Genomic DNA, 24,224 nt, shown 5'->3' with positions numbered 1-24,224 from the left:
CTGTCGGTGGGACGATCGGCCCACGGAGCGACGCGGTGCTGAGGGAAGGCGAGAGCGGGCGCCTCCCAGTGCCGGGCCGAGTGCATGCCCCCTAGCCCTCCGCCCCTCTCCCTTCCGGCGCACTGCGGCCGATTAGGTGCTGAGGTCAGCCCGGCTGAGTCCGAGGGCGGAGAACAGTTACAGCTCTTTCCACTTCAGCCGCTGGTCTGCGAGGCATCTGTGGGCGGTATTACAGGGGGACTACAATACAAGCGAGGTGTGCACCGGTGAGGGTGGCGGAATCACTGGGACCGGATATTAAAAGAAGTCAGGGACACAAAGAAAATAATTGAACACCAGATTGGCGCTCTCACAACGGGCCTTAATCTCCTGCGAGCGGATCACAGGAAACTCGCTGACACGGTATGAGAGCATGAGAAGGCGTTGACCGATATGGACCCCCATCTGTCGGAGCAAGCCAGACACATAAAACAACTGCAGCACCAGATTAGTGGCCTCCAGGACCGGATCGAGGACGCGGAAGGCCAAAATCGCCGGAACAATGTCCAAGTCATTGGACTTCCGGAACGCAGCGAGGGTACTAGGCCTGCTAACTTCATGGAGGCATAGTCCCGGGAGCATGTGGCACCTGATGGTTTGTCCCCACATTTCTGCATAGAAAGGGCACACAGGTGCGCCGAAGGTCGGAGTGCCGCCGCGCCCTATGATTGTCAAAATCCAACATTATAGAGACAGGGACGTACTCTTACAGAAAGCAAGGGAAAAACGCAAATTCAGTTCGAAAATCAGCAGATCTCTCTGTACCCGGACTACACTAAAATGGTGCAGCGAGCGCAAACTTCCTTCCAAGCAGTGAAAAGGCTGCGGGCAGCCCAGCTTAAATATGCCTTATTATTCTCAGCCAGTCTTAAAGTTATGCACAACAGGAAGACTTATTTCTTCGATAGCCCCACAGATGCGGAAGAATGGCTGGAGGTGATGGACCTAGAACAAAGCCAAGAGTTCGGTGAGGCACAGCCCCGTCCCATCTCAACACCAACAAACCCGCGGTCACGGCCGAGGCCCAAGGCCCCCTTCCACAATCGGTTCAACTCCAGCTCAGAAGATGGTGGACACGGTGGGGGCGCTGGCTGCTGCTGGCTCTTTCTGAGAGGACAACACGAAGATCACGAAGATCACAAAGGACTCCGAAGACAGCACCGTTCAGTCAGAATCGGACCACAGCATCACTCTTTTTCCCTCTGCAACGCCCCAGACAGGGGATGGTCTGCTAGATGACTGAATATTGAGGGATGGACTTCCTCCATTGGGTGAATACATCTGACGGGACACTCGAGACATCAGAACGATATCACAAACTGAGCAGTATCCTTTTTGTTGTCGAGACGTTTCGCCCATGTTCTATAATTCATGTTTTATTTATTAATGTGATCCAAAATGTTATGTCTTTTCTTTTCAGACTTATGGATGTACGTTGTCATAGCTGCTAGGATCCGACAAGGTCCCTATACAATGCCAGACTTTTACACTTCTTTAATGCTGGGTCCCTCCACTATTATTTATGGTGAACCTACATATAATATGCGCTGCTAGATCTATCGCACATACAAATTCCCCCCGGGGCCCCGCAGAGCCGCCAGGGCTTTGCACCTAAACAAGCTATAGTATGGTCGGCGGCGCACACCCCCCACACAGCAAATGCACCGTTCTATGGACTTTGTATTTTCAAGTTATCTGTTTGACTCAGCATTCTTTACTAGCTGTGCTGTGTATGTTTTGTTTGTAAGGGTTGGGGAATTCCTGGTCTGAATCCACTCATTGGCTTCACAATGTAAGGAGCATAGCTCATGTTAGGAACTTATGTCTACCAGTCACGCCACTTTAGGGTCCTACAATTTGCTGATCTGGAATGTACGTGGGCTTGGGGCAGTGCATAAGCGCCATAGAATCCATGCTTATCTTTTCAGGAGAAGGGCACATATTGTCTTTCTCCAGGAGTCGCATCTGATGGAGGCAGAGGCATTGAAGACTCGCAAAAAATGGAGGGGGCGGGTTATTACTACCAATTACTCGGCCTTTGTTAGAGGGGCAACAATATGGATCCGCCATGGGGTCCCATTCACAGAGTCGGACCGTCGTATAGACGACCAGGGCCGTTATGCACAGTTAAGGGGCACACTGGACGGCCTGCATGTGGTTCTGGGGAGTATATACACCCCGAACTTTGCCCAAGACAAGTTCTTTCAGGACTTTGGCAGAGCCCTGGCAGGGTGGGACACTATCCTCTGGATCCTAGGGGGTGATTGCAACAGTCCTCGACGTGGACCTAGATAGATCCCCTCCTCCATTACATGGGGCGGAATTCGTAAACAGGCTGACCTCCTGAACACCTGGGTAGGGGGTTGGTGACTTAAGGATGCATGGCGCCTGTTACATCACACACATAGGGAATACTCTTTTTACTCCCCAGTCCATCAACTCCATACCAGACTAGATAGATTACTATGCTCCCATTCCATTGTCCCACACCTACACTGATCCACTTATCTAGCTAAAACCTTCTCGGACCATAATCCTCAGAACTCACCCTTACGTGGGGGAGAGTTCCCACCCGTCGTGACTTGGAAATTCTGGCCACAACTCCTGGAGAATGACCCCTTCCGGACCACGATTTCTACCACCATCTATAATTACTTCACCGAAAACTGGCATACAGCTTCCTCCACTCTTATCGGCTGGGATGCTTTTGAAGTGGTGATGCGAGGCTCTGCAATTAGTGCCATTGTAGGGGCACGACAGGAGACGCATAGGAGCCTTATGAGCATGAAAGCTCTAATGACAGAGCTGGAGCAAGCTGCGGTGACTGACTTAGATAAAAGAGAATCTCTGCGAGAGGCTCGCATTAAACATGCGGAGGTCCTAGAGACCCTTCGCTGTACAGATTTTCAAACATTCATACACTGGAAGCATACTGAGGCTGACAAAGCAGGTACATTACTAGCCAGATTATTGAGGGACAGCCTGAAAGCGCCATTTGTTATGTGCATACGTTCACCAGTGAAGGGATTAGTTCATTCCCAATTAGAGATTAAGAGGCATTCTGCACTTATTTTAGCGACTTCTATGCAGCACCACCACATATGGATAATACCATGATAGACAGGTTTTTAGGTGCCCTGACGTTCCCGACAATCACAGACACTGCACGAAAGGACCTCTCAGGACCCATCACAAACTAAGAGCAGCAATCAAAGGCCTTAATCGTAACAAAGCCCCCGGCCTAGATGGCCTTCCTATCGAATTTTATGACACATCTGGACATATTAGTCCCTAAGCTGGAAGAACTTTACAAAAACCGCTTGGGACACAAGCCATTTACTACGCTCTACAAGCGAAGCTCTAGTGGTCAAGATGGCACCCGATTGTCCAACTATAGACCCCTGTCCCTCCTAGACACTGAATATAAAATCCTTAGTAAGGCTCTCGCTAATCGCTTAATCCCCATTCTCCCCAATTTTATCCATCAAGATCAATGTGGGTTCCTTCCTGCGTGCAGCACTTTCCTCAATATAAGGAGACTTCACCACGTCATGGTGGCTGCCCCCAGGGAGTACAGCAACGCAGGCTGCATAGCGCTGGACTTGCGTAAAGCTTTTGATTCTATTACATGGGGATACATGTTTGTGGCTTTGCAGCGTTTTGGCCTCCCCCGGACTTCCTTCAATGGATACGCCTGCTCTATGTAAACTCCACTGCCAGAGCACGTACTGGAGGCCACATCTACCAAGAGTATACAATACACAGAGGTACGAGACAGGGGTGCCCACTCTCCCCCTCCTATTTGTCTTGGCGCTGGAACCTCTGGCCATGGCACTGAGACAGTCGTCCTAAGCCCTTAGGGTTACCAATTAAAAGGCACGTTGCACCTCACTTCAATTTATGTGGACGATATCGTCATACCTGCCAGGCTTAGAGGCTCACCCGGGACCCCTCCCTGGTGTCTTCTCTACCTTCGAGACTATATCGGGCTTAGCTATCAGCGCAGGGAAATCCAGCGTCTTTTATTTCCAAGAAGGACCACGCCCGGAGGCGCTCCGCTTTGGCACTTACCAACTGCCTATAACTCACAATGCATTTAAATATCTGGGTATTCAGGTCTATAGAGCTCAGGCGGACCAGCTGGAGGAGAATCTCATGAGGGGCATTTCTGCGATACGCTCCAGTATTTCTTTCTGGACATCCCTACCACTGTCCGTTATGGGACGGATTGCCATATCCAAGACGGTGATGTTAACTCTCCTCTTGTATTTTTTTGTTAATCTACCCCGACTGGTGCCACAATCCACCTTCAGTAAATGCAGTTAGATTTAAATGCTTACTTGAAAGTTTGCAGAGTGTTTCACCAAAGTTGGTGCAGGTTAGTGCTGTTAATCTCTAGACACATGTGTTTCTGGATTTTACCCTTCATCAGTAGATACAACGAAATTCATCTGGGGTTTGTTGAGAACGCTGCCACAATCTTCTCAGGTCTCTGTACCTATCCCTGGCCAACAGGTGCATCTCCAAGAGCTTGTCAGCTCAGTGGCATAAGGGAGCCTTTTTAAACAGAAGGGGGATGGGAGCACACTGGATCACCTCTTTGCATACTGGTAAAAAGGACTGGATCGTAGCAGGCGTAGAGGAGGTGGGTTCTCTGGCGACGGGGTTCTATCAGACCATGCAACCTTTGTGCGGAATACTGGCACACCAGACCGCCTTTATTTGCTTCACGCATTATGTTAGGACGACATGGGCACCTCAAAGTACTGAGCCGCCACGTCATGATCTAGTACACCTACTTTATCATATGGGGGTAGGGGGGCATTTAGTGAAATGGCTCCATACAGGTATCAGAGCACAGGCGTCCACTACCCTGACTGCACTCGGCGCGAAATGGGAGGAAGACGCTAGCACAGAACTTACGGACAAAGCCTGGGAGAGCATCCTAGAGCACCCCAAACGGGTTTCCCAGAACGTAAAATTAAAATTTATAAAAACGATGGTGCTACATGGATCCTATTTAACACCGCATGTTCCCTGATCCCCAACATTGCTGTCCGAGGTACAGAACAGAAGAGGCAGGCTTTGTTCATATATTATGGACCTGCCCACACCTTCGAGAATACTGGGGACAGATTCAGGCTTCACTTGGGGAGATCACATACCTCACCACCACTGATAATATCCTGGACTGCCTACTGGGTTTGCTAAAGAGTGCCAGTGCCCTTAAGGTCCAATTGCGCTTTTTAGACCTTGCTTTTATATTGGCAATCATTTTTTCCCTAGGAGCCCCGAATACACACATGGCGGGACGAAGTAGTTAGGTGGGGTAGAGCCAAAAGCGCAGCACTCAGACGTGAGGAAGCACGAGGCCTATGGAAGAATCCCATCTCTTTGGAATGGGATATTATGCTGGAGGAGCCTAAACAATTAGATATCCCACTCACCTTTGCTAACCCTGACCCAGGAATGACCTAGAAACGACGCCCACAGATAGCGATGGCCTGAGCAGACAGCACGGATTGGCCCAATGCGCACCAGCTGCACCAATCGGAGTATGAGGATAACCTAGGAGCACGAGGTGGGACGGACGACAGAAGATAGACAGACCAGGAACAGGGGGAGGGATGAGTTTAATTAAGTTTATAGTTCTAGTCTTAGATATGGATCCATCATCCTTTAACCTCGCAGTATATATTATGGATGATTCACATGGTCCTCATAATCATAGCGTATGTAATGTGATGTTCTACGTTGGTTACAGTGCGTTGAACTGGGTAATGCTTTATTGATGACTCAACGAATTTCAATTAGAACAAAAATGCCATGTGTACTTACCATGATACTGTACTTAAACTGAAGATTTAATAAAGTTTGTTTAAAAAAAAGTAATCATTTGAGGAGCAGCACACATTTTTATAATACAAATACATGAAACTACTAAACAAATTTGCACTAAACTACAAATGGCCTAATCTGAGGACAGATCTGCTTTCATGCCTAGTTTGGTGTAGTTCCATTCAGCAGTATTTGCTGTAGTATAAATTAAAATACTTGTTTGACTTCTAATGAGAAATAGTACTTTGTGCATTTGTTTACTGATCAACTAGAAATGTGACATGAACAACTTTACTTGGATGCACAAAGTGTACCTTAATTTCATGCAGTCATCCCATTTTGCTGAAGTTATTGGCGAAGTAAAACACTCCCATTTATAATTTTCTGGTAGCTACCTTCAATGTAGTGAAAGAAATAGCACAACAAAATCAAAGCATACAAAGCATATTAACAAAATGACAATAAACAATCTTGTACTTACGTGGAATGTAAGAAATCATAACTAGGATGAGGAATGTATAGTAGTCAAATGAGAAGTTCCACTTATTCGGTAGCGTTATGGAATATAGACTTGTTTGTCTCACGAATGGTAAAGCAGCATATATTGTGAGCAGTTCACCAGTGACTCCCATAGGGTACAAAACAAAGAAAAGTGTATACCTTAGGAGAAAATAAACAAATATTTGTGTAAAAACCATTGTTTTACATTTTGTTCCACATGCTATTATTCCATCCTGTTACTAATTAACTTTTTTGCATGTTCCATTTGAAACTGCCTACTAAAAATGCAAAAGCTTCAACAAACATGCTGCTAGCTAACATTTACAAAACATCCTGTTAGAAATGGTGTCTCTAGTTGGGAGTTATCTACCCGGTCCAAGTAGGGATCACCACTGAAGTAAGGGTTAGTTAGATACACAACCTAAATTAACCTGTGCGCATCCTCTGGTAGCTTGGCACAGAGCAGTCAGGCTTAACTTAAGAGGCAATGTGTAAAGTATTTGTGCATCACTTAATACTGTAAAACTGTTCAAATACCACACAACAATAATCCACACCAGGTTAGACAAACAACTTAATTTAATGAACAAAACAAGCCCAAAATGACAAAAATCCAAAAGGTAGAGCTGGAGTTATGAATTTTTAAAGAATATCTTGAAATATAGTGCTTAGAGTCAAAGCGCTAATCGGGACTATGTGGTCACCCTGGACCAGGCCAAATCTGAAAAGTCAAGCTGACTGCCATGGATTGTGGGTCAGATACAGAAGGCCCAGCTGAAACAGTGAAAAGAAGAAGGGAGGCCTCCTCTATAGTCAAATAGGGGACAAGGAGTCTAAGTAGGAGGAACAAAAAAAGTCCCACACCAAATCAACTCATAAGAACCCAAGTGTATTTCACATATTCCTCAAAATACCAGGTCTAGCTTAAAATATGTACCATGTTGACATTAACAAATGTTAAGCAAAGTATGAAACATAGAAAGTGTGTGTATTATAAAAATATACAATTTATTAACATTCAAAGGTAAAATCAAACAATTTATACAATAAATGTGCCCAAATGTACAATAGCTTTTTTTTAAAAACGGTTAAAAAATCACAATTTAAAAACATTTCATTATAAATGTCACAGTTGTTCTTGTAGTCGACGCAGTGTTTCGGTAAATCGGTGATAACACCTTCTTCAGGACAAACAATTCTATAAGAAAACATTGCAGTTAGAAACATGCCATTGTTTATAAAAATAGGCATATTCTACCTTTTTATTACTAAACATTTTCCGTTATTTTTGGGCACAGTTTTCACACACATTGAGGGGTTTTCTTAAATAAAAAAAGTCACAGTTGGAATATATGTGGTACATTTCAAAAGGCATTTGGTCTATATGACTATACACTTGGGTCTTGTGGCATGAAGTCCTCATGTGGGTAGCTATAAAAGATAAAAATCCTGTAGCATACCTGTGTGTTATTTTAACAATATCCTCACTCTTTCAATTTGGAGGAGTATTTATGGTCGGATTAAGGTGAATACAAAACCCAATACAAATTTTAGATTAAGCTACCGAATGGAGCCCCCCAGTGAGTCCAAAATATTACATAAATGAACTAAAAAAAGAATACATACTGAGGCCATCATATGATTCCTTACAGGTTGGATTAATGATCAACCACGATTGATAATAAACTGTCGCCGCGGACAGAATTGAAAGCATCCAGTGGCGCTAATAAGGATAAGAAACTTGCTTATCTTTAGGTGAGTGAAACTTAAGAAATAACTGATGGCCTCCATCATGTGAAGTCCATATTTGATATGCTAATCGAAGTCCTAGAATTAAATAGTAGGATGTCTCATGTTTCGTAATATGCCCTCCACTTCTGCAAATTGAAGTACATAAGTTGGAGCCATTTCCTTGTGAAACTATGCTAAGGATACGCTAGTAAATAGTTAAACAGTGGAAACAACAACTGATCTGATTCCTGAAAGAGAAGACTACTTCTTTATTCCAACAGTGTTTTTATTTACAATACGGTGGCCCCCCTCCGGTACCCTCATCACTACAGAGCTCCTGACATAACAAGGTAAAACTAGCATGTTTATTCAGGGCTAGTTGGCAAAAATAGAAAAGTCTATAATTCATGACCAAAGACTACAAGAAAAGTAATCACAATCATCTTTTTACCAAGGGACTGCAAACTGGAAATTAAAGATTCCAGATGTCTACCAAGTCTGATTGAATCCGACCATAAATACTCCTCCAAATTGAAAGAGTGAGGATATTGTTAAAATAACACACAGGTATGCTACAGGATTTTTATCTTTTATAGCTACCCACATGAGGACTTCATGCCCTCATGCCACAAGACCCAAGTGTATAGTCATATAGACCAAATGCCTTTTGAAATGTACCACATAGATTCCAACTGTGACTTTTTATTTAAGAAAACCCCTCAATGTGTGTGAAAACTGTGCCCAAAAATAACGGAAAATGTTTAGTAATAAAAAGGTAGAATATGCCTATTTTTATAAACAATGGCATGTTTCTAACTGCAATGTTTTCTTATAGAATTGTTTGTCCTGAAGAAGGTGTTATCACCGATTCACCGAAACGCTGCGTCGACTACAAGAACAACTGTGACATTTATAATGAAATGTTTTTAAATTGTGATTTTTTAACCGTTTTTAAAAAAAAGCTATTGTACATTTGGGCACATTTATTGTATAAATTGTTTGATTTTACCTTTGAATGTTAAGTTGTATACTTTTATAATACACACACTTTCTATGTTTCATACTTTGCTTAACATTTGTTAATGTCAACATGGTACATATTTTAAGCTAGACCTGGTATTTTGAGGAATATGTGAAATACACTTGGGTTCTTATGAGTTGATTTGGTGTGGGACTTTTTTTGTTCCTCCAGCTGAAACAGTACCTTCATGGAGAAAGGTCTTGACGTTGAGGAGATGCTGCGAAGAGCTGAGAAGGCGACGTATCGTCATCAATCCAAAGGACTGTAGGCAAAGCATCTGTTCAGAATTGGGTCTCACGTCATAATCAAGCTAGAGGCGATGAAGGCAATGGGTCATCGTCGAGCCGCGCTATTGACGTAATGGAGTCATCGAAGAGATGATGTATCAAAGGTGAATGGGTTGGTGCCGACCAGCGCAAAGCAGGCAATGCATGGATTTTTGCAGAAACAGCCAGAAACACTACATCTAAGGGCCCAGGACTGTACTGGCACCACTTGGCAGTGAAGGGTTGACAGAGCACTCACAGATGACAGAGTCCAGAGGCTGTAGCAGGGTTGAGTTAAGTTTTGGATGTCCCTGAGACTGCAGAAAAAAGGCAAGCCAGCAAGCCCTTAGAGTCACCTGGTTCAGGGGCTGTAGAGATTCAGGTCCAGTCCTTCTCACCACCAGGCAAGGGCCAGCAGGCAGCAGGACAGGCATAGCACAGTAGGAGTCCAGGAAGGCCAGCAGAGTGCAGGCCTTTCAGAGGCACAGAAGTCCTTTCTAGCAGAGTGTCCTCAGGTCCAGTGTGTACTCCGTTCGTAGTGTCAGGGGTCCAGTACTTGTACCCAGTTGTGCCTTTAAAGTGGGGGAGACATCAAAGAAATAGAGGCCTTTGGAGTACACACGGTCCTTGTCCTTCCTACCCTGGCTCTAGACCCACTAAAGGGTGAGAGGAGTGTTGGGGGTGGATAGATACTGCAGCTCTGTGTGTGGGAGCAAGCACAGCCCTATCCAGGTGCAAGTGTCATCTCTTCCCTCCCGTCCCGCCCAGGACTACCCATCAGGATGTGAATTGCCTATCAGGTTGTGAATGGCCCATAAGGCACACCTCAGGTCTCTTTGTATGAGACTGTCTAAAGGGAATGCAACAATTTAAATTCAAAGTTTAAAGATTTGTAGGCCATCAGACTTTCAATCTTTGGCAAACATTTTTTCATGACACCAGTTTTACCTATACTGGTACCTGCTGTGAGACCTGAGACAAGTGCTGCACCGCCTAGGCGGTTCCGTGAAGAATGAAGGTAGTGGGTTGGCTTCCAAAAGAGCCTCAGGGTACTCCCAATACCCCTGGGGCAGCCTGTCACCATTGAGCTCAAACATCAGCAGTCAGACCAGTGTTGGGGCCTGAAAAGAGAAGCAAAGGTGCAGCATGAGGGGAGGCAGAATGGTGGAGACTGCGGTGAGACTTATGTCTGCAATGACCGAGCATCTCGACTTCCGGCCTGCTGCAACATCGGTGCTCCTGGCCGTACTTGTGTCAATGGGCCCTGAGGGAAATCCGGCCACCAAATGCGTACAGGGCCCTGCGCACCCCAGGGGACCTGCCCTGCATCAGGGAGACTGGCGTGAGCAGTCGACGGCAGCGGCAGCGGCCCATAACCTGAAACAGACCACTACCTACATACAGTAACAGGCAGCAGTCCCGGGGCTCCCTACTTGGAGGCGGAGCAGCGCATCAGCAGAAGAGGAGCCCCCTAAAAAGGTGGGGAACTGGCTAATGAAACCCTGCAATAGTAGTCCTCAGTGAATAGCACGTGGATGGCGCCCAGCCAGACTATTTTTGTGCCTGCCATCATGGTCACAACAACTCAGCTGGCAATCGGGGCATGGTGACTGGGGGGTGTGGTGGGCGGTATACGGGTGTGGCAGGTATGTCGACACTGAGGAGGAGGAGTGACTGGCCGCAACACCACTGGTGGACCTTGGTGCAAGTATGGGCTTCAGGGAGTTTGTTAAGGGGAGATTGGCTCCTCCACCTCACCCCCAAGAAGCAGGCTGGTGGTGCCCAGCCAGACCCAAAAGTCCCAGAGAAGACTTTAGCGGTAGCCCAGTGACCAGCATGTGGAATAGCTGAAAGAGGAGTCTCATAGTGAGGAGAAGCCGAAGGGTGTGGCAAAACAAGAAAGACAACTGGAATGTGCATGTTCCCCTGATAAATGGAGGACACAAGAATGCATAACCCCGCAGAAGAACCCCCATGTTGGTTGCCAGGGTCTTCTGCAAGGCTTTGGGATGGTGGAGTGAGGCCTGCGATGGGGTCCATAGCGAGAATTCTACTGTCCCTCCACCCCAAACCCCATCCAAAGAAATGCCGACCAAACCCGTTGGGACCTGATGGGAAATCGACCACAAGCCCCAGAGTGGATGCATGATATTGAGAACGCAGAGGGCCAAGTCACATGCTCCTTTTTGGAGGCCCCGTTTGCTTCTCTCAGGGATAACCTCTAGCCGGTCAAAAAGGAACTCTCTCATGACCTGAAAGAGGTCCAGCGGGACCTAGTGGAGGTGGGAGATACGGTCACTACCCTCGAAGATCACAAGTCCAGCTGCGATGAGGATATGGAACAGCTACAGCAAGAAGTCATTCAGCTTAGGGATCAGCACATCGACCTGCAAGCACACGCTGAGGACCTGGAAAAAACGGGTCAAGTTGTAATAACATATGCATCAGAGGGGCCCCAACCAACGCAGTGGGAAAAGACCCAGGAGCGTATGTTAAAGATCTTTTCCTCCAAATCCTGGGATCAGCCTCAGACAGAGGGATACATCTCAACAGGGTAGAGTGGGACCACCACGAGAAAAGAATGCCCGCCCAGCAGACGTACTGGTCTGTGTGCACGACTTTCAAATTAAAGGAAACATTCTCTGCATGGGAAGAGAACATCACCCCCTACAATTCTGAAAGCACAACGTCATCACCCCCTACAATTCTGAAAGCACACGCTCATGCTCTATCAAGACTTGTTAGCTCTTACACTGAAAAAGAGACAACATTTCTGGCCAGTAATGCCTATCTCAGAGATCAAAGTGTTTGGTATTCCTGGGGCCACCCTGTCCGCATAAATCTTCTGGTGGAAGGATAAACTTCACTATCTTCATTCCCGGATGGATCAGCCCCAGAGGAAAGAAGGCTAGGAAACACCTTTGATGGCCGTAGGCAAGGGGCCATCTAAGGGACTAAGATCGAGCCCAGAGTCCATGGCCATTGAACAGCGGGCAGTGCTTGAGACAGTGTCCCATGACAGACCAACCAGAGGCAACAAAGGCACCGGGAAGGGCTGCAGATTGCAGTCAGTGGTGTGGATAGTGGGTGGGGACAGGGTAGGGTAAGGGGAGGCAGGGCTGCCTAGAGAGATACTTGGGCCACAGTACATGCCTTTTAACACAATTTCCCAATGGGACAGTTCTGGCTTGTGCCAGAACCTCAGGTTTGTAGCAACAATGTTTTGGTCTATGTTTATGGTTATATTCTTATTGGGAGTACTCGCATCATGAAGGTATGCACTACACTCTAGATTCCAGCACATATGGGACTCAAAGATGGCAGAGGGTATGGCAGAAAGGGTGCAAGCACCTTCATTAAAAGTGTTTTCCTCCTACATCTCCACATGATCGTTTAAAGATCATTATCCTCAACATAAAGGAGCTCAACAACCTAATCAAGCGGGCTATCCAGTCATACTTGGAGGGGAAGGGGCAGACCTGTGTCTCCTACAGCAGACCCATCTGGTATTCAGTGAATGGCACAGGATGAGGTCACATGGCTTCCTGCAACAGTTCTCCTCCACACTGGTCTTTCTACTTGGTAAGGTGGGCTCAGGCTAGTAGAGATTAAGGGGCGCCTGTTGGCAGACTCCGTGCGCATGGGAGACCACATCTTTACAATGGCCTCCTTGTATGCCCACAGTGAGGGTCATAAGCGCTTCCTGAGGTGAGCAGTGGCAGAGGTGATGTCCTCCCAGGATAGACTAGTGCTCTTGGGGGAGACCTTAACTTAGAGTTCGACAAGGACCTAGACCGCTCAGCACACCAATTTGGTCACATTGGCCCCTTTCAGAGGAAGGGGCCCAATGTCTATAGGAAAGGGGTTGAGACATATTTGGCGAGCACAGCACCTCCAGACTTGGGACAAGACATTTTACTCACATACACACAAAACATATGCATGTCTAGACCGCTTTTTGGGAACAAGGGAGCTCCAACTCTAAGTCGCAGCCAGGGAAATAGAACTGCGATCACTATCAGCCCACGCAGTGGTATCCCTTACACTAGCCCTTTCTCCCACTTGCTGCGCCTCCCGCTCGTGGAGAATGTGGGATATATTACTATATAGGCCAAATGTGGTGGCGAGTACCCAAGCAATAGTTGATTATCTAGCTATTGACATTGTGGCTAGAGTGGTCACCTTCGAATCTGGGCTACTGGGCTTGAGTCTCAGCAATGACTCTGAACATCCTGTGATTCTGGGCAAATCACTTAATCTCCCGGTGCCTAGCGATCTACTTTCTAAATGGAATTTAAAACCTATCCAGGGACACCACAGATGTGGGAATTGCATGGCTTGCAATAATACTATAGAAGGAACAGAATTCAATCATAGTGGGATCAAGTGGCAAAACACTGATTTTACAAACTGTAAGACTAAAGAACAAGTTACTTACCTTCGGTAACGCTTTTTCTGGTAGATACAGTATCTGCCTGTGGATTCCTCACCTTGTGAATATCCCCCTTGCGTCAGCAACATTCGGAAATTCTTTTTGTAGCTTCGCGCCGACGTGGACTTGACGTCAGAGTCACGGCATCGCTCGCGACTCCGCTGACGTCACCGCCGCCTACAATAGGCCCACGCCGGCGTGATGACATCAGTTCCGCCCTTTTTTCCGTGCCTTCGAGGCACACGGACGGACCAATGACAGTAGATATATACACAATATACACAGTACACAATAGTCAAGGTAACACACAGTGTGAAGCAAATGCAGAAAACATTCTAAATAACACATTTTCTTGACCATGAAGTAAAAACATTACAGTAATTCTGTTAAAGAAGAGTGGACAACGGGGAGGCGGGCGGGTCAGTGAGGAATCCACAGGCAGATACTGGATCTACCAGAAAAAGCGTTACCGAAGGTAAGTAACTTGTTCTTCTGATAGATACATCTGCCAGTGGATTCCTCACCTTGTAAATAGAGTACCACCGCAGTCCCCACTCCCGGAGGAGGGTGTCCACTCTTCTAAACCAGGCAGTCCTGGAGAACTGAGCGCGCAAAGTGACCCTCCCTCCTCACTTCGGTATCTAAGCAGTAATGCTTCGCGAAAGTGTGGAGGGAGGTCCAAGTCGCGGCTCTGCAAATATCCTCTAAAGGCACACCTCTAGCCAATGCTGATGTTGACGACTTAGCCCTTGTAGAATGAGCCTGTATACCCTCTGGTGGTTCCTTACCGGCCAAAGAGTAGCAGATCTTAATGCAGAGGACGATCCATCTTGATAATGTTCTTTTATGGACCGCTCTTCCTTTTTTACAACCAGCAAAACCAATGAAGAGCTGGTCATCCAAACGACAGTCTTTCGTTCTGTCCATATAGAAGCTTACATCCCTCTTAGGGTCCAGACGATGCAGTCTCTCCTCCTCCTTGGAAGGGTGAGGGGGAGGATTTGACTTAAATTCAACAGTTGGTAATGTCAAATCTAAATGACCTGCTGCCTTCCTCATTACCACATGATATGGCTGGACATCCTTTGAAGGTGCATCCGGACCTGATGGTAATTCCCACTCTGGGGAAAAATCTAGGCCACTAGCATCAGCCAGGTCTTCGAAGCAATCCTCATCCAGCTCACCTTCCTCCAAGTCTGGATGTGACTCGATGCACCTTCGTTCCTCCAAGAGGCGTTGTGCTTCCCTCCTGGACCTCTCCTTTACACGCCTCGCAACCGGATCCACCATCGACTCAGACGGAGCTGGACCCGAAGTCGGTACCGAATCCGATGGCCCTGATGGATGCTTCAAAGGTCTGCTTGAAGCGGGCGACGCCGGTATCGGAGTCGTCGACTTCGGCCGTGCCGGTGTCGACCTCGGCGGAGCCGGGTCCTGCCACGGCGGCGTCGGGGTTGGCATAAATGGCATGAATGGTGCCGGGGCATAAGAGTGTGGAACACCCAAATTAAATACCAGTGGACCCATGGGACCCGAAGGTGCACCAGAGGGGTACCATGACCTCGAGAATACGCCATACATAGCGTTCAGGAAGCTGATGGGTCCTGGCCTGGTGCAGGAAAAGTAGGATGAACACCCTCAGGCCGATCTCGAAGTAGGTTCAAATCCGGCTCTTCTACAGACGCCGATTCTTCTTCCTCCACAGGGACTTCCTCCTCCTCCTCTTGAGCCGGAGACGGCGTTGGAGTTCGATTAGAAGCCGGAGCCGGCGAATGAACTTGTGACTCCGAAGGCGAGGCCTCATCTTCCCGATCCGAATTCTCTTGCGGCGGGATCACCTTCGATCGAACCTTTTTGGGCGACCTCGACTTCAAGCCCGACTTCTCAGCTGAATGACGTTGAGACTCATGCCTCCTTCTCTTGTGCTTCTTATGCGACCTCAAAGCATGTTCCGACGAGGACTTCGAAGCCGATGCCTCTCGAGATCTTGATCTTGACTTCGACCTCGACTTCGTTCTCTTCGAGCGGGATCTAGAAGTCTTCCTACCTTTGTCGGCTTTCAGCTTCGCTACAAGAAGTTTGGTTTCCCTCTCTCGCAGGGCCTTTGGGTTCATTTTTCGGCACGATGAACATCCATCCATGTCGTGATCGGAGCTTAAACACCAAATACAGTCTTGGTGCGGATCCGTAATGGACATCATCTTCCCGCACTCCCTGCAGGGCTTACATCCGGTCTTCTTTGTCGACAAAATATTGTCAGCACCATAGATAACGATAAGATCTCTCTTCCTACAGCCTGGGTGGCCCGAACACTAAATGTAGCTTTAACAAAAACGAAACGGCTGGCCAGCACCTGCTGAGAACAGGTATTCCCTTTCCATTTCGGTAATCAAAAATTAAGCTGCCACTAAATATAACTTTGCTTCTTTTAATAATAATGACGAATAGCATGCTAAGAATTGTATATACACTCTTTTAGGAACCCCTGACCACTCTCTATGAAGAGAGGGTCGAATGGTTGTGAACTAAAAGGAGGATTAAGGTAGGCGAACATAACCGGACCAAAACTCGGTTATTTACTTAGCTAAAACACGTGCAGACACTTACAATTAAATTGCATTGTCTGCAGCACCTTGAAGACCAATAAGATATAAAAAGAAAACGTTTTTTGTACTGCCAGCAGTTCAAAGTTTGAATAAAACATCAACATTCAGGTATGATGGCTTTATAATCAAACGTAGTAGAAAAATGAGACTTAAGAAAAAATTGAATACTCTAAAAACAAATTCTGATGTCACACAAATCTTTTACAGATACAAATGTGAAAGCCCTGATGACAGTCCAGTAAAAAGAATATCTGAACTCTAAACGCGCCGGCATAATTTGAGGAAATGTTCAGGATTGGTGGTTAAAATCCCCCAAAAAAGGATAAAAAAAACTGTATTCCATGAACAAAGAAACAATTTGCAATTGGAAGATTTGCTGTAAATAATTGATGTGTATAGTTTATTGGTGTATAGTTTTTTTCACAGATGTGAAGTATAATTTCTTGTGATGTCTTTTGTTGTAAAAGCACAATTATTTTGTATGTGTATTTGATTTGATTATGTTTTTATTCTTCGTGTAAAATATAAAATCAATCAAAAAAACAAAAGGAAAGAGTAAAATACTGAGATAAATATTAAATGGTTTGTCTTGCGAGCAGAAAAAGGAATGAGGTATAGGTGCATTTTCATTTTCAGTTTAACAAAAATGAATGCATCCTCATGTAATGCACATTGTGCTATGTAAAGCGCTCGGATACTCAATTCGGGTCAAGTATGCGCTATATAAAACTCTGTAAAATGAATAAAATAAATAATTGTGGCACGTCAGTCACTACCCTCTGGGAGGCCATGAAGGAAGTCATTCGAGGGGAGCTAATCTTTGTGTCCGCTGCAGATAATAAACTCAGGCGAGACAAAAGGGAGCACTTCCATAAATAAATGCAGGAACTAGAATGCATACACAAGCTCACAGGGGCTCCAAGTGTTTGGCGCCAGGTAGAGGCATCACATGTACAATTTGCAGGGCTTGACATTGACAAGGCCGAATATGTGCTGCTTTGGCTCAGACACTCCTTTTATGTAGGGGGAGACAGATGCAGCAGGTTGTTGGCCAACAGACTCAGAGCAGAGTGACAGGCAGCAGGGTTGGACTCCCTGGTGACCCCACCAGCAACAAAGTTGTGGGGGATGGTCCCATAGCATCTACCTTACGGGACTTTTATGAGGAACTTTATTCCGAGCAAACCCTCGCGCCGGAAGGGCAAGACTTATACCTCAAAGGGGCACGAACCCGGCAACTGACGTCGGAGCAGACTGACAGTCTGGACAGAATAGAGGAAGTTATCTCCACAATAGCCTGACAGAAACCCCTTAAGTCGCTGGAATTTAATTGTTCCCCGGCTTTATTTTATAGGACATTCTGCTTCACACTCGCTCCAATCTTGTCCCAGCTCTTTAACTCAATAACGGGACCAGGCACGGTATCCTCCTCAATGCTGGATGCCTCCATAGTGGTTATTCCTAAACTGGGGGAAGGACAAGAAACAATGCTCCTCATATCGCCCGATTTCTCTTCTCAACGTGGTCAATAAATTGTTCTCTAGCATTCTTGCAGCACGTTTAGGACCACTCATGCCAGGTTTGATTGACTACAATCAAGCGGGCTTTGTCCCACACAGGCCAATCATGGAGAACACAAAACATATACTCCTCCTGACTGACAAGACAGGGAAATAATGCTCTTGGCCATTGTCGCTGAGAAAGCGTTTGACAGAGTGCATTGGCCGTACCTTGAGGAAGCACTAACCTGTTTTGGTAAATGCTTCAGCACGATTCCTTCGCACCTATGGTCAAACGAGCTCCCTTCCCTATCCACAGACGTACACGCAATGGGTGCCCGCTTTCTCTTAGAGTATATGGTACAATCCAAACATCAAAAGGGTTACCTTTGGTGGGGAGGAACAAACGGTCAGCCTCGATGCGGACAATGTGATTATGGCCTTGGAGTATCCAGTCAAGTTTTGTCCAGCCTTTTTCCTGGAGCTAGAGGGTTTCAGTGCAGTTGGGGAATTCCGCATTAATATCCAAACGTTGCAAGCCCTCAACCTGTTGGTCTCGCCAGCGACGAAGGAGCAGCTCACATGTCAATATCCAATTCAGCATGCAACCACATCCATTCCCTACTTAAGAGTAGGGCTGGGAGGTAAACTCCACTCTGCCAGCAGAGTTTACGGACTTTAGGCACTCTGTGCTATGCTTGTGCAGGGTTACTCACAAACTCCAACACCACCACCATCAGAGAGGAGTGTACTGGTGTGAGTTGCTCACTCACCCCATGGTAGACTCTTACTCATAGGCAGCAGGCCTGAACTCCGCCCCTCAACAGCTGCAGTGACCTTGTCTGCTGCTGGGACTCATCCAGCACCTCCATGCCTCATGCAGTCATCCCCTGTGCCACTCCTTCCCAGTTTCACTTCACAACTGTTCCCTCGCGTTGGTGTGAGTTAGTCTGTGTACATGGTTCACTTCTGAAAATGCCTACCTGGAAGGTACCTCCTCTACCATCTCTGCCCTGTGTGTGGTGAGTGAGAACGGAAATGGTAGTTATTATGATGTGGGGAAAGTTATGCTTACATAGAGTGATAGGGAGAGAGGAGGCCTCTGCGTTCGCTCCTATCACTGTTCACAGAGGCCAGGGTGCCACAGCCAGCAGTAGAGCACAGAATGCAATGCCATTCCGTGCCCCCTTCACATCTTTCAGGAATGCAAGGTGGTATTTGTTTTCTGTGTTTACAAATAGAAGGAACTGATTCCCATCCTTACAGAAGCCCTCAAACATAATTCCTAAGGGAATGTATGTGGTGCACTGCTGCAGCCAGCGCAGAGGCAGTGGGAGGGCTGGAATTCTACATTGAGGCATCCCCTCCACCCCATCAAGCTGGAAATAGTGTTTAGCATTTAAAGAACCAACTGCCATGATGTAGGTCCAGCTCCTTTTTCTTTATCAATAGTTAATTTCATGCAAGTAAATGTCCAACTGACAGGTAAAACAAAGTGTGGAAGGCTACCAGAGTAGTCTCTAGGTTGCTTTTCCCAGACTTAACAGTACTTTGAACTGAAGACAGTGCAATTTTTTCTGGGCAAGACATTCCAGCACTGTAGCAATTGCCTTTCAAGCACAAAACCAGCATCACCTGAGTGACGTGAACGATTTGCTGCTCTGATTGTGAATCATTGAGAGTTGGGTGGATATTACAAGATACTGCAACTCGCATGCTTACTGCTGACAAACGCAACTGTTGAATGCATTTGAAGAGGCGAGCAAGTATAGCGTGGAAAATAAAAAGAAGGAAACATAAGTATTCAGCCGGGCACAGGGGGGATCCATACAGTGTGTATTGGTGTCAAGTGAGTTTTATTCTCGGGTCAAGGCAGTGTCAGATCTTTCACACCCAATCAAAACATAAGCCTCAGCGCAATGGAATGTTTTAGTCCCCAACCTCATAGTTCCTGCCCTTTAATATCCTGCTATAATGGGAGGAACAGGGCTCTGAGCAGGCTTTGGGTCACTGATCAGCTGTTCTTGCGAATGTAGCAAGAAGGATGTGATGGAGAGCCCAGAAATATGGGCTCCAGTGATGGGAATCCTTGCCATCTCTCGACTACTCTTGGCACTGCACTGGCTCCTCTTCATCTCAGGGGTTAACCAGACAAGGTTTTCCATATTTCCCTTTCTATGCACATCTGTTACTGCGGGGGAGGTATTTGAAAATTACCGCCATTTGCTTGTTGGGGACTGATAGAGAAGAGCCAATTTCTGCAACAGAAAAGCAAGAGATCACCATTGTGCCATATTTCTCGTTTTTCTGCAGAGCTGTACTAATAACTTTCTTCATAATTGCTACGGCAGTGGTCTGAAACTGGGATTCTCCTGCAGCATTAATTTGCCTGCATACAGTGAATGAATGCAGCTGCATTGCCAACATTTCATTTCAAATTTCATTTGAGTAGACTATATCTTGTGCTTGGAGGAATGTGATAGTGGTGCTGCCCAGATCCTCTGAAGTGCACAAAAAAGACAAGCACACTGGCTGGTAAAGGTTGTTGATTCTGGAAGGTCGCAGGAGCAGCTGCAGAGGATCTCACCGGCAGTAACAGTTTAGGTGAGTTAGGGGTGCCCAGCCTCACAATGGTGGCTAGGATCATTAGACAAAACAGTGCTCCCCTCCTCTCTTCTCTAGAATCAAAGGCAGAACTCTGTTTCTTGTCATGAAAAAAGTAAACGCTGACATGGAATTAAGTCTCAAAAGCATTAATGAAAACCATCACTTTAGAACAACCCAGTATCGCAGCGTTCACATAGATAGTCCTTCGCCTGCTCGCGGACCTTTGCGGAATTTTTCGGTAACTCAGCAGAGTGAAACTCCGCAAACTTTGCCCAGGCCTACTTAGGTGTCCAAATAGCCCCCACCATAAAAGCAACCACAACTCTGAACGATGGTGCCCTACTTCAGCAAATAAAGCGAGACCTGGCCCAATGGAAGAAATATCGACTGTCGTGGCTCGGTCTATTAAACGCCCTCCCAAAGATACTGCTTTTATTTCAGACTCTCCCAATAGAACCTCCCACAGGAATGATACAGATCTTGAAAGGAGAGATGAAACGCTTCAGATGGGAGACACGTATTGCAGTGTAACCATAGTTCTAGACCTACAGGAGGGAGGGCCTAGGTATTCTGGCATGCCAGAAACCGGTCCTCGGAAGCTTGTTTCCGGTCAAGGGAAGACATGGCTTGGCAGTTCGGGCTGGACTGTTCCCATGAGGCACAGGTCAGACTGATTTGCATATAGCCATGTCAGAACTGGGGTGGCAGAGTGGGCTAAAGAACGGTGATGGATTAAACCCAGATCTTTTGACTGGGTGGGAGTGTTTGATTGATTCAGATGCTCCGTCCATCACCACCCCCTTTTGTACTGCTTTGGCCAAGAGCCAATCAGCTATCACCACCCTTTAGAACCTTCCTGGAAGGAGCTCTTGTCCCTCAGATTTTCGTAAGCACAGTGCTAAGTAGTATATCACAGAGAAAATAAGGTGAGCCCTTCCAGGGGAGGTGGGTGGGTTGCATGTGAATCTATGAAAGATACCAATACTGGATAACTGCAGTTCCAGGTAAGTAACGCATTTCTTATCCAGTATTAGGGGTATCTTTCATAGATTCACATGCCTGAATCAGAATAGCGAGCAATAACAAGCACATTTCTAATGGTACAACATGAAATCTCACTAGATAATAACATATATATTATTATGCAAAAGGTACCAAAATGCAATATAAAAGAGAAATGTGCATGTAGACAGTAGGAAGGTGGGATGCGAGAGAAGGCTCACCCCTAGTGAAATAGATGATGGAGCACAGCTTGTCCCACTGCTGCATCTTTCATTAGTTCAGTATCCAAGCAGCAGTGCCCGGTGAACGTATGCAGCGTCTTCCATGTCACCGCTCTGCAGATGTCAATGATGGGCACCCCCGCAAAGAGAGCCATGGAGGTTGAGACTGCTCTAGTGGAATGAGCACGAACCTTGGAATGCAGAGGATGTCCTGCTTGCTGATGACAGAAAGCAATAGCTGCAGAGATCCAACGTGAAATGCTCTGCTTAGTCAATGGAAGACCTTTCCTAGGTCTGCTAAAGGCAACGAAGAGTTGGTTAGACTTCCGAAATGTCTCTGTTCTGTGGATGTAGAACTTAAGACAGCGTTTGAGATCAAGAGAGTGGAGAGACCTTTCTGCTGCGGAAAGTGGATTTGGGAAGAAAGACTGCAGGACTATAGGCTCATTAAGGTGAAAGTCAGATGGGACCTTTGGAATAAATTCAGGATTAGTCTTTAGAATCAATCTGTCCTGCCTGAATTGGAGGAAAGGGTCTTGAATTGAGAAGGCTTGGAGTTTGCTTACTCGTCTCGCTGAGGTAAGCACCAGTAGAAGAGTCGTTTTCCAGGAAAGATATTTGATATCAAATGTAAATGTAAATGTACAGGAATTTATATAGCGCAAATCACCGAGCGGTTTCTAAGCACTTGCATAGGGAACCCGTCCTGGTATTCCCCTGTGAGATAACCCCGGCAGGGTATCCGCAAGGTGAAAGCCAGGCATCCCGCCGCGAGTGGCCGTTGTGGAGATTAAGCAAGCTATTGCCCAGAGTCACAGAGTGTGAACCCGTGAATCGAGTAGGCACCGGAGCGAGAATTGTCGAGTCCATGGACATTTTAGGACTCAAGACCCCGCCGAGCCGGGATTTGAACCCTGGTCCCGGGCTGACCTTTGCTTCCAGGTCTGCCTCCTCTAACCAGTGAGCCACACTTCTCCACTCCACACGCGGTCTGCTCAGTGAGTCTGCAAGGACATTGTCCGTTCCAGGGACGTATTCTGCCCGAAGGGAAATGTTGTGAAGAAGTAGCCAGTTCCAGATTTTCTGAGATTCGTGAGACATCAGAGAACGAGTCCCCCCCCCTTGTTTGTTTATTTAGTGCATTGTGGTGGTGTTGTCTGTTCTCACAAGCACTGGGGGATTTTTCATCCGAGGCAGGAATGCTCGAAGCGCCAGTTAAACTGCTCTTAACTCGAGATGGTTTATGTGCAGCTGTCGTTCGGCAGGAGACCACTGTCCGTTGATTCTGAGTTCTTGGAGGAACGCACCCCAACCTTCCAGGGACGCATTTGTTATAACATGCGGCGAAACTGGAAGCAGGAAAGGCATACCCCGCATAAGGTTCTGTGGGTGAATCCACCACTGTAGAGCTTTCACCATGGGAGGAGTCGAATGATCCTGTACACTGGATCCATTGAGTAGATAGCGCTTCTTGAAGAGGGCGAATATGAAGACGGCAGTGTGGAACTAACAGGATGCAAGAAGACCTCATCCCTAGCAGGGACTTGTAAAGGCGCACCGTGAGGGTCCTTTTGGTTTGTACACAGACCACCAAGGATGCCAGCTTGGATTGACACCCCTGCAAAGGGAATGGTTTCTTCTAAGCCGTATCGAGGACAGCGCCTAGGAAAGTGAGACACTGGGAAGGCTGAAGGACAGATTTCTCTCGATTGAGAGTAAGGCCCAAGTTGTTAAAAAGTTGAAGACAGGCGTTGGAGGACTTGGTCACGCCTGCAAAAGAAGGTGCCTTGACGAGCCAGTCGTCCAAGTATCGGAAGACTTGGTGATGTTGCCGGAGGTACGCTGCTACTGGAGACAGGCATTTTGTAAAAATGTGTGGTGCCAACTTCAGGCCGAAAGGCAACACCCGAAACTGGTAATGTTTGCCAGCCACAGCGAACCTGAGGTATTGCTTGTGATTCCTGTGGATAGGCACGTGAAAATAAGCGTCTTGAAGGTCTGGAGACACCATGAAGTTGTTCGCATTGAGGAGTTGTAGCACCTCCTGAAGGGACACCATACAGAATGACTTTTTGAGATACTTTTGTTGAGGTCTCTTAGGTCCAATATAGGTCTCCATTTTTTCTCTCTCTTCCGAATTAAGAAGAATCGGGAGTAGAACCCATTGCCTCTCCGATCACGAGGGACTCCTTTTATAGCGCCTTTCTGGAGCATTAGTGAGAGTTCCAATTGCAGCAGATGTAAATTCTTGTGGAGCATTGGGCGAGGAGGAGTTTGAGGGGGAATTTCAATGAACTCCAGAGAGTGTCCGAAGTGAACTAGTTGGAGGACCCATCGATCCGTAGTAATCTTTCTCCAATTTTGTAGGAAAGATTAAATTCTCCCTCCAACTTTGCATGGTGGAGAAGAAGTGGAGACCTGTGAAAGAGAGAAGTCATTGTCTTCTGGCTGTGTCCTTCTT

At 46.6% G+C, this 24,224-nt stretch overlaps 1 protein-coding gene across 2 annotated transcripts in view; it reads right to left on the bottom strand.

Annotated features, from left to right (window-relative positions):
* LOC147732876 (very-long-chain (3R)-3-hydroxyacyl-CoA dehydratase 2-like) overlaps window positions 1–24,224 on the bottom strand; it is a 225,507-nt gene that overhangs the window by 71,209 nt on the left and 130,074 nt on the right. For both annotated transcript variants that reach the window (XM_086957419.1, XM_086957418.1), the window contains exon 7: window positions 6,359–6,537. In XM_086957419.1, coding sequence (XP_086813545.1) covers window positions 6,359–6,537 — 179 coding nt within the window. The remainder of the gene's footprint in view (window positions 1–6,358; window positions 6,538–24,224) is intronic.

The sequence above is a fragment of the Lissotriton vulgaris genome, chromosome 2_1, assembly GCF_964263255.1.
Source record: "Lissotriton vulgaris chromosome 2_1, aLisVul1.2, whole genome shotgun sequence".
NCBI classification, from domain to species: domain Eukaryota; kingdom Metazoa; phylum Chordata; class Amphibia; order Caudata; family Salamandridae; genus Lissotriton; species Lissotriton vulgaris.
The sequence above is the reverse complement of the archived record's forward strand: the minus strand, read 5'-3'. Positions and strand labels throughout refer to the sequence as shown.